General features: G+C 32.0%; 1 protein-coding gene across 6 annotated transcripts in view; it reads left to right on the top strand.

Moving 5' to 3' along the window:
• The window catches only part of LOC148600684 (agrin-like), a 159,685-nt gene that overhangs the window by 49,485 nt on the left and 97,946 nt on the right, over positions 1 to 12,254 (top strand). For all 6 annotated transcript variants that reach the window (XM_088556680.1, XM_088556683.1, XM_088556681.1 and 3 more), the window contains exon 2: positions 7,140 to 7,175. In XM_088556680.1, coding sequence (XP_088412806.1) covers positions 7,140 to 7,175 — 36 coding nt within the window. The remainder of the gene's footprint in view (positions 1 to 7,139; positions 7,176 to 12,254) is intronic.

Below are 12,254 nucleotides of genomic sequence, written 5' to 3' on the forward strand. Positions count from 1 at the left end.
CTTACAGAATTTTGTTATTTGTACTTGTACATAAATCACTCATCTGTCTGTCTACATATAGAGAATTTAACATTGAACCATATGAAGTGGGATGTGTGGTATATGAGTATTTTCTTGCATGGGATTGACATTAACTGGTAAAGGGGGTGGGGTACTTTTTTGGAGGGGATGATTTAGGCTTGTCACATATCTCCATCATTTTCATGACTGATTTTCTTCAACATTTGTGAATGTTTACTTGCGATAAAAAAAATTGATGAGTTTCATTTTTAAAACAAATTGGTCAAGGGCGACCACCTTAAGGTAATTCAGAATGAAATTTTATGAAGAGTGCAAAGATTTGGGCATAAGGTAATGTGCCTGTGTGTTCACTAATTTTCTTTATTTGGATTGTGAAATTTTATTGAGTTGTACTTGAATCTGCTTTCAATCATTTGCAAAAGGTTTGCCCTGTAAATCATGGTCTTGTCATTACCCTCACACACTGGCACTACATATCTCAACGTCTACTAACTTCCTGTTTTCTTTTGGGGAAAACTTATCCCTTAACACATTGTAATAGTGAATTTCATGGGAATCACTTGACATATTGTGCCATTAAGAGCCAGTGACAATAAGAAATTGTTGTTGTCTGTATCTTAAACTAGAATTCTTCACACTTTAATTTTCATGCTGCCTGATTTCATTGCTTTGAGGTCTCATTAAATTTTCAAACTCCTTCAGGTTTTGTGCATTAAAGTTAGATTTATTGTTTGATGATGTTTAGAATGGCTGATTAGATATTTAGATTAGAAAGCCAGATCAAGATATCTGATCGTAATTCATTTTCAATATTTATGAACATTATTGCAGCATAAAAAGGAAGGAGCTTTGACAATTTGTGCCATAAACTTCTGGCTCAAACCATTGACATAAAGATTTCAACTGATTTTCCATCATATGCTTGCTATGAATCTCCAAAATTTGACAAGTTTATCAACCTTTATGAGATGAACCATTGAGGTATATTGAAATCACTCTGTAAGTCTGTTTTAGCAAAACAAAATGTAATTTTTTAGTTAATTCCCAACCCTGGTGCTAATATCTAGTCCATCCATACTTTCTTCTGTCAATTGGAAGTATTTATTGACTATATATGGTATGCAGTATGATGATATATCTAGTCCATCTGTCCTTTCTTCTGTCAATTAGAAGTGTTTATTGACTATATATGGTATGCAGTATGATGATATATCTAGTCCATCCGTCCTTTCTTCTGTCAATTAGAAGTGTTTATTGACTATATATGGTATCCAGTATGATAATATATCTAGTCCATCCGTCCTTTCTTCTGTCAGTTGGAAGTGTTTATTGACTATATATGGTAGGCAGTATGATGATATATCTAGTCCATCTGTCCTTTCTTCTGTCAGTTGGAAGTGTTTATTGACTGTATATGGTAGGCAGTATGATGATATATCTAGTCCATCCGTCCTTTCTTCTGTCAATTGGAAGTGTTTATTGACTATATATGGTATGCAGTATGATGATATATCTAGTCCATCCGTCCTTTCTTCTGTCAATTAGAAGTGTTTATTGACTATATATGGTATCCAGTATGATAATATATCTAGTCCATCCGTCCTTTCTTCTGTCAGTTGGAAGTGTTTATTGACTATATATGGTAGGCAGTATGATGATATATCTAGTCCATCTGTCCTTTCTTCTGTCAGTTGGAAGTGTTTATTGACTGTATATGGTAGGCAGTATGATGATATATCTAGTCCATCCGTCCTTTCTTCTGTCAATTGGAAGTGTTTATTGACTATATATGGTATGCAGTATGATAATAAATTATATACTGATCAAATATATAATTTTCCTAGCATAAGATGAATGTTACAGAGTTATTGCCCTTGAAAGGTGAAATATTGTCTTATTGTAGTTTTTAGCCAGTATCATGAAAACCATACTAGGTAGAAAGAAACTTTCGATTAATGAAATGCTCCTTATCATCAATCCTACAAAAGATTTAACTGAGTCTTGATAAGAAAAGGTGCCTATGGTAAGTAATTACCCTTGTAAGGTAAAAATGCAACTTTTCTGTACTATTAGAAGAACGAATATCAGATCAAGAAAAGCTTTCAGTTTCAAGGATATATCTTTTATTCCTGACATCAACAATTCATAAGACAAAGACATGAGTTATATATGAGGGATTTAAGCTGTATATGCTCTCTATTTTTGTGACCAAAAGAAGACGTGAGTTATACTCTGAGAAACTTGTCACTTAAATTGGTACTATGTCAACTTAGATGATACATTGCAACATTCTTTTTATTCAGGGGTCTCAATTCCATCACTAACATTTCTTAATTATCATCCTTAGTGTTTAATAAAGGAAAACTGTAAAGCCATTTGGTTAGTGAATGAGCATTGTTAAAATTCATCACGCTTTCTTTCATTAAGAAGGACATCATTATAAACAAAAGGCCATTAATTGCTACATTTATATCTAATGACTTCTCTGTATTACACATGTAGTAACATGGTATCCAGCAGCTCAGTAGTTTTTATCATGCTATTTTTGAGTTCAACTGCTATCAAGTTTTTGTATGATAATAGAGGTTGGGATATCAAATGAGAAATTATTGCCACTAAATAAAGCAGCAGTATAGTCATCCGTGAGAAGATGCCTTATTTATGAGTAGAAAAGCTGAGCTCAGTAATTTTAAATACAACTCATCCTCTCAAGGAAAAATATACATCAGATAATTCCCATGAAACTCAATAAAGTGCAAACCTATGTACAGACAATTTATACTGAGAAAAAAATCAGGACAACTGAAAATACAAAACTGTATTATCAAAAATAAATTCCATAACTAAGTCACAAAACTAGAACAAAATCAAATAAAAAGTCAGTATCTCAAAAAAAAATGGAAAATCAATACAACAGACAGACAGACATACAAAAAAAAATCATTAATATCAATATGAACATTGTTAATTGAACTTCTTCTAACTGGTCTTAAGTAAGAAACTTTTATACCCTCACTCAATAACAGGTAGTAAATTGCAACCTTGTCCGTTAGATCTGTCCCTATTCAGTTGCAATTATTTAATCTCAGCTTTAGCCTTTATGTATATTGGACATATGTTGTAAGCAATTTTGGATGCCGATCAATATCAACCAGGGGTTTCATTAATTTTTTTGCAATGCAGGTACTTTTGGTTTTGTAGGAGGTACTTTTCATCATTTTGTTTAATAAAAATGTATGAAATTTTAAAATTCAGGAGGTACCTTTCAGTATTTTAGAAGGGAAAAAGTATGTGGTACCACTTCTTAATGAAAGGCCTGATCAACTTCCTGTTTAATAGGACTTTGCCACTTTTCACTATATGAAATGATAGAGAAAATTTTTGCCATAAAATTTGACCCCCAAAGGTTGCTGTCCATTATATGTCAGAAGTATTTTAAGAAGAAGGTAAAAAAGAAAAAGTAGCATGTAAAATGATGAAAATTTTGCAAGAGTTCATCCATTTTTGAAAATCCTGAGTAGCCATCAAAAGATTAGCATGTAGCGGTCAGTGCCAATAGACAGTTTCTGTTGAAATTATCATGTTATATTTTATGTTATTTTGGTACCCTTTCTCTATTATTGTTTCTGTTTGGTAGGAAAATGATTGGTTCAGGTTTACCAATTAAAAATTTAAAAATGAACAAATTTAATTATGAAAAATTCAACCAGTGAAATTTAACCTTTTTAAATGATACTGCCCTCATATATGTCTTTCTTACAAATGGTGTGGATAGGGGTTTCAGTTAAAGTTTGCTTTAGATAATTTACATATACAAGCTGTTTTAATCTGTTTCAAATTCATTTGAAATAAAAAGAAATGTTCACCATAATTTGTTTCAAAGCTTGTTACAGAAGCCCATATGGGACCTAAACAAATATATCAATATATATATTTTTACTTCAGTATATTTGAATCGTTACCTCAATATATTTATATTGTTATCTTGACATTTATATTTTTATCTCAATATTTATATCAGTATCACAATATATTTATTTCTTTATCTCAATATAATTATTTCACTATATATCGATATAATTAATTTATTATGCTGATTTAGTTATATCGTTATATCAATATAATTATGTAGTTATATTGATATGTAGTTATTTCATTATCTCAGTATAATTATATTATATTGTTATCTCGATATAATTATGTTGTATTGTTATCTTGATATATTTATTCAATTTTCTTGATATATTTATTCAATTTTCTTGATATAATTATATCAAGATAAGGAAACAAATATATATTGTAGTAATGAAATAAATATATGGCGATAATGATAAAATTATATCAAGATAATGGTATAATATAATTATATTGAGATTACAAACAAAAAAACCCCAAAAAAACAAAATTGAAAGAGACAGACTTATCTTTGTCTTTTAATGGTATATCATAGTTCATCTCATCAACAAACCATCAGTACACTATACTGGAAATAAAACATACTATAATCTATTGTTTAAAACAATAGTGGGATGTCTGTATTGTTTGCTTCCTGACTAAAGATGAAAAGTATACAGCAGTTCATCAGTACTTCTTGTAAATTGAAACCTGTCTAAACTGAACCCTGAATAAACCTAAAACTTGTCTAAACTGCACCCTGAATAAACCTAAAACCTTTCTAAACTAAACCCTGAATAAATAGTCAACCTGTCTAATCTGAACCGAGAATAAACCTTACATCTGTCTAAACAGAACCCTATATCAACCTAAAACCTGTCTAACCTGAACCCTGAATAAACCAATAACCTGTCTAAACTGAACCATGAATAAGCCAATAACCTGTTTAAACAGCCTGAATAAACCAATAACTTGTCTAAAATGAGCCCTGAATAAACCAATAACATGTCTAAACTGAACCCTGAATATACCAATAACCTGTCTAAACTGAACCCTGAATAAACCAATAACCTATCTAAACTAAACCCTATATAAATCGAAAACCTGTCTAAACTCAACCCTGAATAAACCAATAACCTGTCTCAAGTGAACCCTCTAATAAACCTTAAACTGTCTAAACTGAACCCAGAATAAACCAATAACCTGTCTAAAACAGAACAGTAAATAAACTAAAAACCTAGCTGAACTGAACAATAAATAAACCAACAACCTGTCTAAACTGTACCCTGAATAAACAGTCAACCTTTCTTAACTGAACCCTATATAAACCAAAAAACCTGTCTAAACCCTGAATTAACAGTTAACTTGTTTAAACTGAACCCTGAATATGCCTAAAACCTGTCTATTCAGAACCCTAAATAAACTAAAAACCTGTCAAACTGAACCTTAAATAAACCTAAAACCTGTCTAAACAGAACCCTAAATAAACTAAAAACCTGTCAAACTGAACCTTAAATAAACCTAAAACCTGTCTAAACAGAACCCTAAATTAACTAGAAACCTGTCAAACTGAACCTTAAATAAACTTAAAATCTATCTAAACTGAACCCTGAATGAACCAATTACTTTGTCAACTAGTTACTTTTTGAAGTTCTTTTATATCAGTTTTAATGTATTTGGAACCTTGTTATAACAAATACCTGTCCAAACTGTACAGATTCTGCAGTGTCAAAAGGGTTTGGTTTACACAGGTTTCAATGTCTTAAAATGCTATGATTATTGTTGTAAAAATGTTTGTTAGAATTTGTTTTTTTATTTTGTTTGAAATTGCATTCTTCTCATTGCTTTTTAAACATTTTCCCCCAGAGTTTTGTGTCTTAAATGGGAGTAAAGCAGATATCTTGTTTTAATGAGCAGAATCAATTGGTTATGATCAATTTAAGTCTCCTTTTGACAAATTGTAATGATTGAAATAAGGAAACTTTTTTTCATATTATATAATGATACAGAATGATGCCCAATGGGTGTCATTCCATTACATATAATTACTTCCCTTTACAGTGATTACTTCCCCTTAGTTCAATAGCTTCACCAATTTATAGACAGTAATGTTTGTTTTCTATATCTTTTTTAGTATAGGTCTTGAGGAAACTTAATTGGACAAATGTTTCCCCTTTTGTGCTGTGATCCTATTGAAGATTTAACTTTAATTTATGTGTAATTGCTTTGATCAATTTCTGCTTTTTCGTGTTCCACATTCCAGGAACGATAAGGAAGTACTAAAGTTCCTGAAATAACATGACATTTCCAGGAGCTTCAGTATTTATTGCTATATCTAGGTTCATTTGAGTACATGTTTAGTGAAGTAGAAAGTCTGCTGCACTCAATAAAGACTATGCAGAATTAAAATACTCAAGTGTGTGGAAAATATCATTTTCTTTATTTTTTCTTAATGAGAGAGCTACCCTAGATTTTTACTTATTCCCAAAGCACTATTTGCCTCTGTCCTTAATTTTTGTGCTTACTTAAAAGTTGGCTCTGTAGATAGATCTCATTAGTAACTTTCAGTATTTAAGTGTTATATATATGTACATAGTTTTCACATTACAATTAGTCTTTCTTCCATTGAATGTAGCACTGTATCAATACATGAATGGAATACATGTACTGTATCAATACATGAATGGAATACATGTACTGTATCTATACATGAATGCAATAGATGTACTGTATCAATACATGAATGGAATAGATGTACATTTGAAATATCAGGGATATACAAGAAAAATTTTCTCCACATGTAGATTGGAATTTAAAAAAAAAATTAACTGTCACAAGTGTACAACTACTTTTAAAATTAAAAGTGATACAAAACATATGATAGTCTTCTTGGTGTTATATACTGAATATAACATATCAGTTTTGTATCACATGCTATATCAGCCTGAGACTCCTTTATCATCCCAAGGGCCAGAGTCCGATGGGTGATATAGGGCACAGGCTGATATTGTATGTGGTACAAATTTTGACATGTGATATTGAACTTTCATGGTATTGTGTTCAAATTTAGGGTTCAATATAGGTCTAGGCATGTGATATAGGGTAAACAGTACAGGGTTTAAACAATAACTTATTACACATATACAACAATGTATAGTGTGTATAAATATATGATATATGTAAATATTTTGGATGTTATATATATATTTTTTCTATATTTTCAGACATTCCATACATACCACCTACAGCACAACAACATTGTAAGTTATTTCTCGAATAGACCTATAAATTTCATAATGAGTGAATGTTTAATATCCCAACATATCAATTTCATCATCATAACAAACAAGCCTTGGCGAGTTTATGATATTGAAATTAAATAAGCAAGTTGATATGTTGAGATATTCTTCTTTCATGAGTTATAAAACATTTTTCTCTGTGATTCCTTTTGAATATTTTGGCAGCTAAAGACATTCAGAATCTGTCATGACAGAAATTCTAGTGATTGTCCTATGACGTAGGGGAATAAACCTTGATTTCGACCAATCAGGTTTTAGAGAAAATGATACACAATATCCCACAACAACTAATTGCAATGGTGAATTTTTTATATAGTTAGTATCACATTGCCCATGGTGTGATATCCCAAATATCCAAGAAGCAGATAAAATTACGAAATCATAAAGAAATATTGTTGATCTTGTTTGTCTGCTTTCTCTTTCTTGAGAAGATTATTATTAGATACAACACATACCGTATAGCAGGTAATTTTCACGAAAGCCAAATTTTGTGATTTGTTCTATGACAAGGGTAGTAAATTTACATGGTCTACTTTATATTGTCTTTAGAATTAATGGAACAGAAATTATATGTAAGTATCTGGAATTAAATTTGGCGAGCTTTAATTTTTTTTGCGATTTCTCAAACCTTGCCCAAATCTCCTGCTATATGGCAATCAATTGTTGGATTATATTTGTTTCTGTTACAATCTTAAACATTCCTCAATCTGTGTGTTACGCTTGTGAACCATCCTATTTAGAGTATGAAAATACCCAGCATGGACTCAGTATGTAAAGACACTTGTATATATAATGATATTTGTTTTTCTAGATTTATTAAATTTAGTATAAATATACCATTAACTATTGCTTTATAAACCTAATTAGGAACAGACTTCTAAGAATTTCAATTAAATAGAACATATTTACGTAGTTGAAAATTGTTAACATTGTTGACCAACATTCTGTTTTGTGTCATTCCACAATGTCATTTCATGTCAATAAGTTCTGATGGATATTAGGTTTGATGCAAATGCAATAAACAAAAGACGACCCTAATTCTTATTTCAAACCAGATTATCTGTCTTCTTAAGTCATGAATAGAGAGTAACTTGTTACCATTAGAGAAAACAGAATTTATTTTTCTATTTGATACTGTACTATTGGCCTTTTAATTTGGTTCTAAATTTATCAATCATGTCAACACAGTCCAGAAGTCTAGTTATTTTACATGCTTACAAGGGAGATAATCCTGCCTAAAGGTAGAATATTTTAAAATCCAAGTGATGTAATTGCTCACAATATATTTTGTAGTTCAACACAACTATATATACATCAATAGTGCTTGGTAATGTTGGTCATTAATGTGTCTTTGGGTCCTTATTTCATGTTTTAGTTTATTTTGAAGAAGTGTCTTCCATCTGTTAGCCATGGATTTGAATTTAAGTGTCTTCCATCTGTTAACCATGGATTTGAATTTAAGTGTCTTCCTTCTGTTAACCATGGATTTGAATTTAATTGTCTTCCATCTGTTAAGCATGGATTTGAATTCTGCTGTCTGGAAATGAAAACACCCAATTTGTTACTACATTAAGCATATGAAGCATTACTGTATCCCAACTCAATGAGTGGGTAGTATAGTGGAATCACCTTGTCTGTCCATCCCAATTTTGCTGCAGTTATCTCAACTCCCAATTGACAGATTGATTTTGTATAAATGTGTGGTATGTTGTAATTGATTTTGGTTTTTGTCCTTGAATATCAACTTCCTGTTTTGTGGGAAGGCCATACAAATGGGGTTTATCTAAAACAATAAAGCATGCAATTCATATTTACATTTTTTTGTTGCAATAAGGATGTTTACTGCAGATTTTAATGGAAATATCAGACATTTGAAATTTTCTTTTTTTTTAATAACCTTAATTGTGGTAGAAAACCTGGGAAAGGGCCCTGCTTAAGGTCCTTTGATATGGAACACTTACTTGTCTTTTAGTGACAAAAACTCCAGGATGAGCAAAAACAAGATTTGAGAAACAAATAATTCATAATATGAAAAAAAAAAAGAGAATGGATCCTGTTACTCCTACACCTCAAATAGTAAATGGTTGCTCCTTAATACAATGTAGCAGTTGTTCTGTAGTAATATGAAATGGTTGCTCCCTTAAGTGATGTTATGGTTGTTCTCTTTACGATATAATGGTTGATTCTTTAAGTAGTACAGTGTAATGGTTGCTCCCTATAGTACAGTGTAATGGTTGCTCCCTAAAGTACAATATAATGGTTGCTCCCTATAGTACAATGTGATGGTTGCTCCCTATAGTACAATGTGATGGTTGCTCCCTAGTATGACGTAATGGTTGCTCCCTAGTATGATGGACTGGTTTCTCCCTAATATGATGTGATGGTTGCTCCCTAGTATGATGTAATGGTTGTTCCCTAGTATGATGGAGTGATTGCTCCCTAGCATGATGGAGTGGTTGCTTCCTAGTATGATTGAGTGATTGCTCCCTAGTATGATGGAGTGATTGCTCCCTAGTATGATGTAATGATTACTCTCTAGTATGATGGAGTGGTTGTTCCCTAGTATGATGGAGTGATTGCTCCCTAGTATGATGGAGTGATTGCTTCCTAATATGATGGAATGGTTGCTCTCTAGTATGATGGAGTGGTTGTTCCCTAGTATGATGGACTGGTTACTCCCTAATATGATGTAATGGTTGCTCCCTAGTATTATGTAATGGTTGCTCCCTAGTATGATGTGATAGTTGCTCCTTAGTAAGAAGTGCCAAAAATAGCTCTTAACAAATATGACATACAACCCATAGCCTGTTATTTTGATAAAATTCATTAATTTAACAGCACCAGTTTGGTTTCTAGGCAAGATTTAAATTACCGCTGCATGAAAACTTTGTCATGAATTTTAACGAAACCTTATTATCAATTCTTGTCAATCCAATTTCACCATATTTTAGAGTATTGGCTTCAGGAGATTAAATTGTTGATTAACACTGAAGCATGTTCTCTGCTGTGAAAATGATATTGATAAAATTTCTTCAAATTTTGATTACAAGTAGAAATCTTGTTCTGCAGGGAATATGAAATTTGTTAAATAACTATAATTAAATAAAATTACAGAGCATATCTTCTTTCCTCTTTCATGTTTAATTGGAAGACTATGTAGAATTTGATTGTTATAAAAGGCAGCTTTAAGTAATGTTTAATGTATGTTCATTTTGTTATATGGTTCATTGAGTTGTTTGCCAAAGGTCCTACATTGAGTTGTTTGCCAAAGGTCCTATATTGAGTTGTTTGCCAAAAGTCCTACATTGAGTTGTTTGCCAAAGGTCCTACATTGAGTTGTTTGCCAAAGGTCCTACATTGAGTTGTTTGCCAAAGGTCCTACATTGAGTTGTTTGCCAAAGGTCCTACATTGAACTGTTTGCCAAAGGTCCTATATTGAGTTGTTTGCCAAAGGTCCTACATTGAATTGTTTGCCAAAGGTCCTATATTGAGTTGTTTGCCAAAGGTCCTACATTGAGTTGTTTGTCAAAGGTCCTATATTGAGTTGTTTTCCAAAGGTCCTACATTGAGTTGTTTGCCAAAGGTCCTATATTGAGTTGTTTGCCAAAGGTCCTACATTGAATTGTTTGCCAAAGGTCCTATATTGAGTTGTTTGCCAAAGGTCCTACATTGAGTTGTTTGCCAAAGGTCCTATATTGAGTTGTTTTCCAAAGGTCCTACATTGAGTTGTTTGCCAAAGGTCCTATATTGAGTTGTTTGCCAAAGGTCCTACATTGAGTTGTTTGCCAAAGGTCCTACATTGAATTGTTTGCCAAAGGTCCTATATTGAGTTGTTTGCCAAAGGTCCTACATTGAGTTGTTTGCCAAAGGTCCTACATTGAATTGTTTGCCAAAGGTCCTACATTGAGTTGTTTGCCAAAGGTCCTACATTGAGTCGTTTGCCAAAGGTCCTTTTAGGTATTTTTCTATTGTAATGTGATTATTATGAGAGATTGACTTTATTTCTGTAGGCTTAACTGCTATTTATACTTTTGAAGAATGCCTAGTTTGCTTGGTGCAACAGTAGAAAATATTAGAAAAATTATTTTATGCCACATTTCTGGATGAATGGCTTGTCCATCTATCCTTCTGTCTGTCTGTCTGCCACATTTTTGTAAGCACAACTTTTTTGGCAACTATTTCACCATATTTTATGAAACTTTGAAGGTAGTTAGGACATGACATGTTGTTGTGCATATTTGAGGAATTAATAATCCACTGAAATTTGTGGGATCAAGCCTTTCCCTGTTTAACTTTTGAACAGGGTGAGACAAAAAAAATATTAGGTTTGCATATAATTTTTTTTTATTTTAAGACAGGAAAAATACATGAATAACTATTGATTTCAGGATACTTTTATTTCTGCACAATCTCATCTGTTTTCAGTAGAATTTAAAAAAAACGAAAAAAAAACTGCCTTCCAATTCAACTTTCTCTCTCTCTTTTGTTAAGATCAAGTTAATCCCATGTAATATCCTCATTGAAGTTCTGGAAGGTCACCAAGTGGTATTTCTTGACTACTTTCTGATATCTGCCAGTGTACACATATCGTCAGTCAATCTTCCTGTCGACAGCCGTAACCAAGTAATATTACATTGTAAATTAAATTCTCATGCCTGATGAGTTGGCTAACTCCTTGCCTAAGCCCGCATTAGAGGAGAACACTCGACTGAAAAATTGATCATCTTCCCAGGCACTGATATGTCGGACTTGAGAGATTGGTGTTTGTCGCTGAAGGATATCGATGTAATTTGTGCAGTTACGAGAATAATTAGATTTTGATGGTATAGATTTATTCATTCATTTCCTCTTTTGGAATTGTAACTGTATATATACATATGTAAAATATATAAGACAAAATCAGTTGTTTTGATTTACCTCACCTGATCGGTCCATTCAGGTTTATACCATCAATTGGTGTCTGTCTTCATAGTCTTTGTAATCATTTCTAAAATAATCTTCTGTTCTGAAGCTTTTATCTCTATTGTAACCTAATTTGGT

The sequence above is a fragment of the Perna viridis genome, chromosome 12, assembly GCF_037379345.1.
Source record: "Perna viridis isolate PV_CMFRI_1.1 ecotype Kerala chromosome 12, ASM3737934v1, whole genome shotgun sequence".
Classification (NCBI taxonomy): Eukaryota; Metazoa; Mollusca; class Bivalvia; order Mytilida; family Mytilidae; genus Perna; species Perna viridis.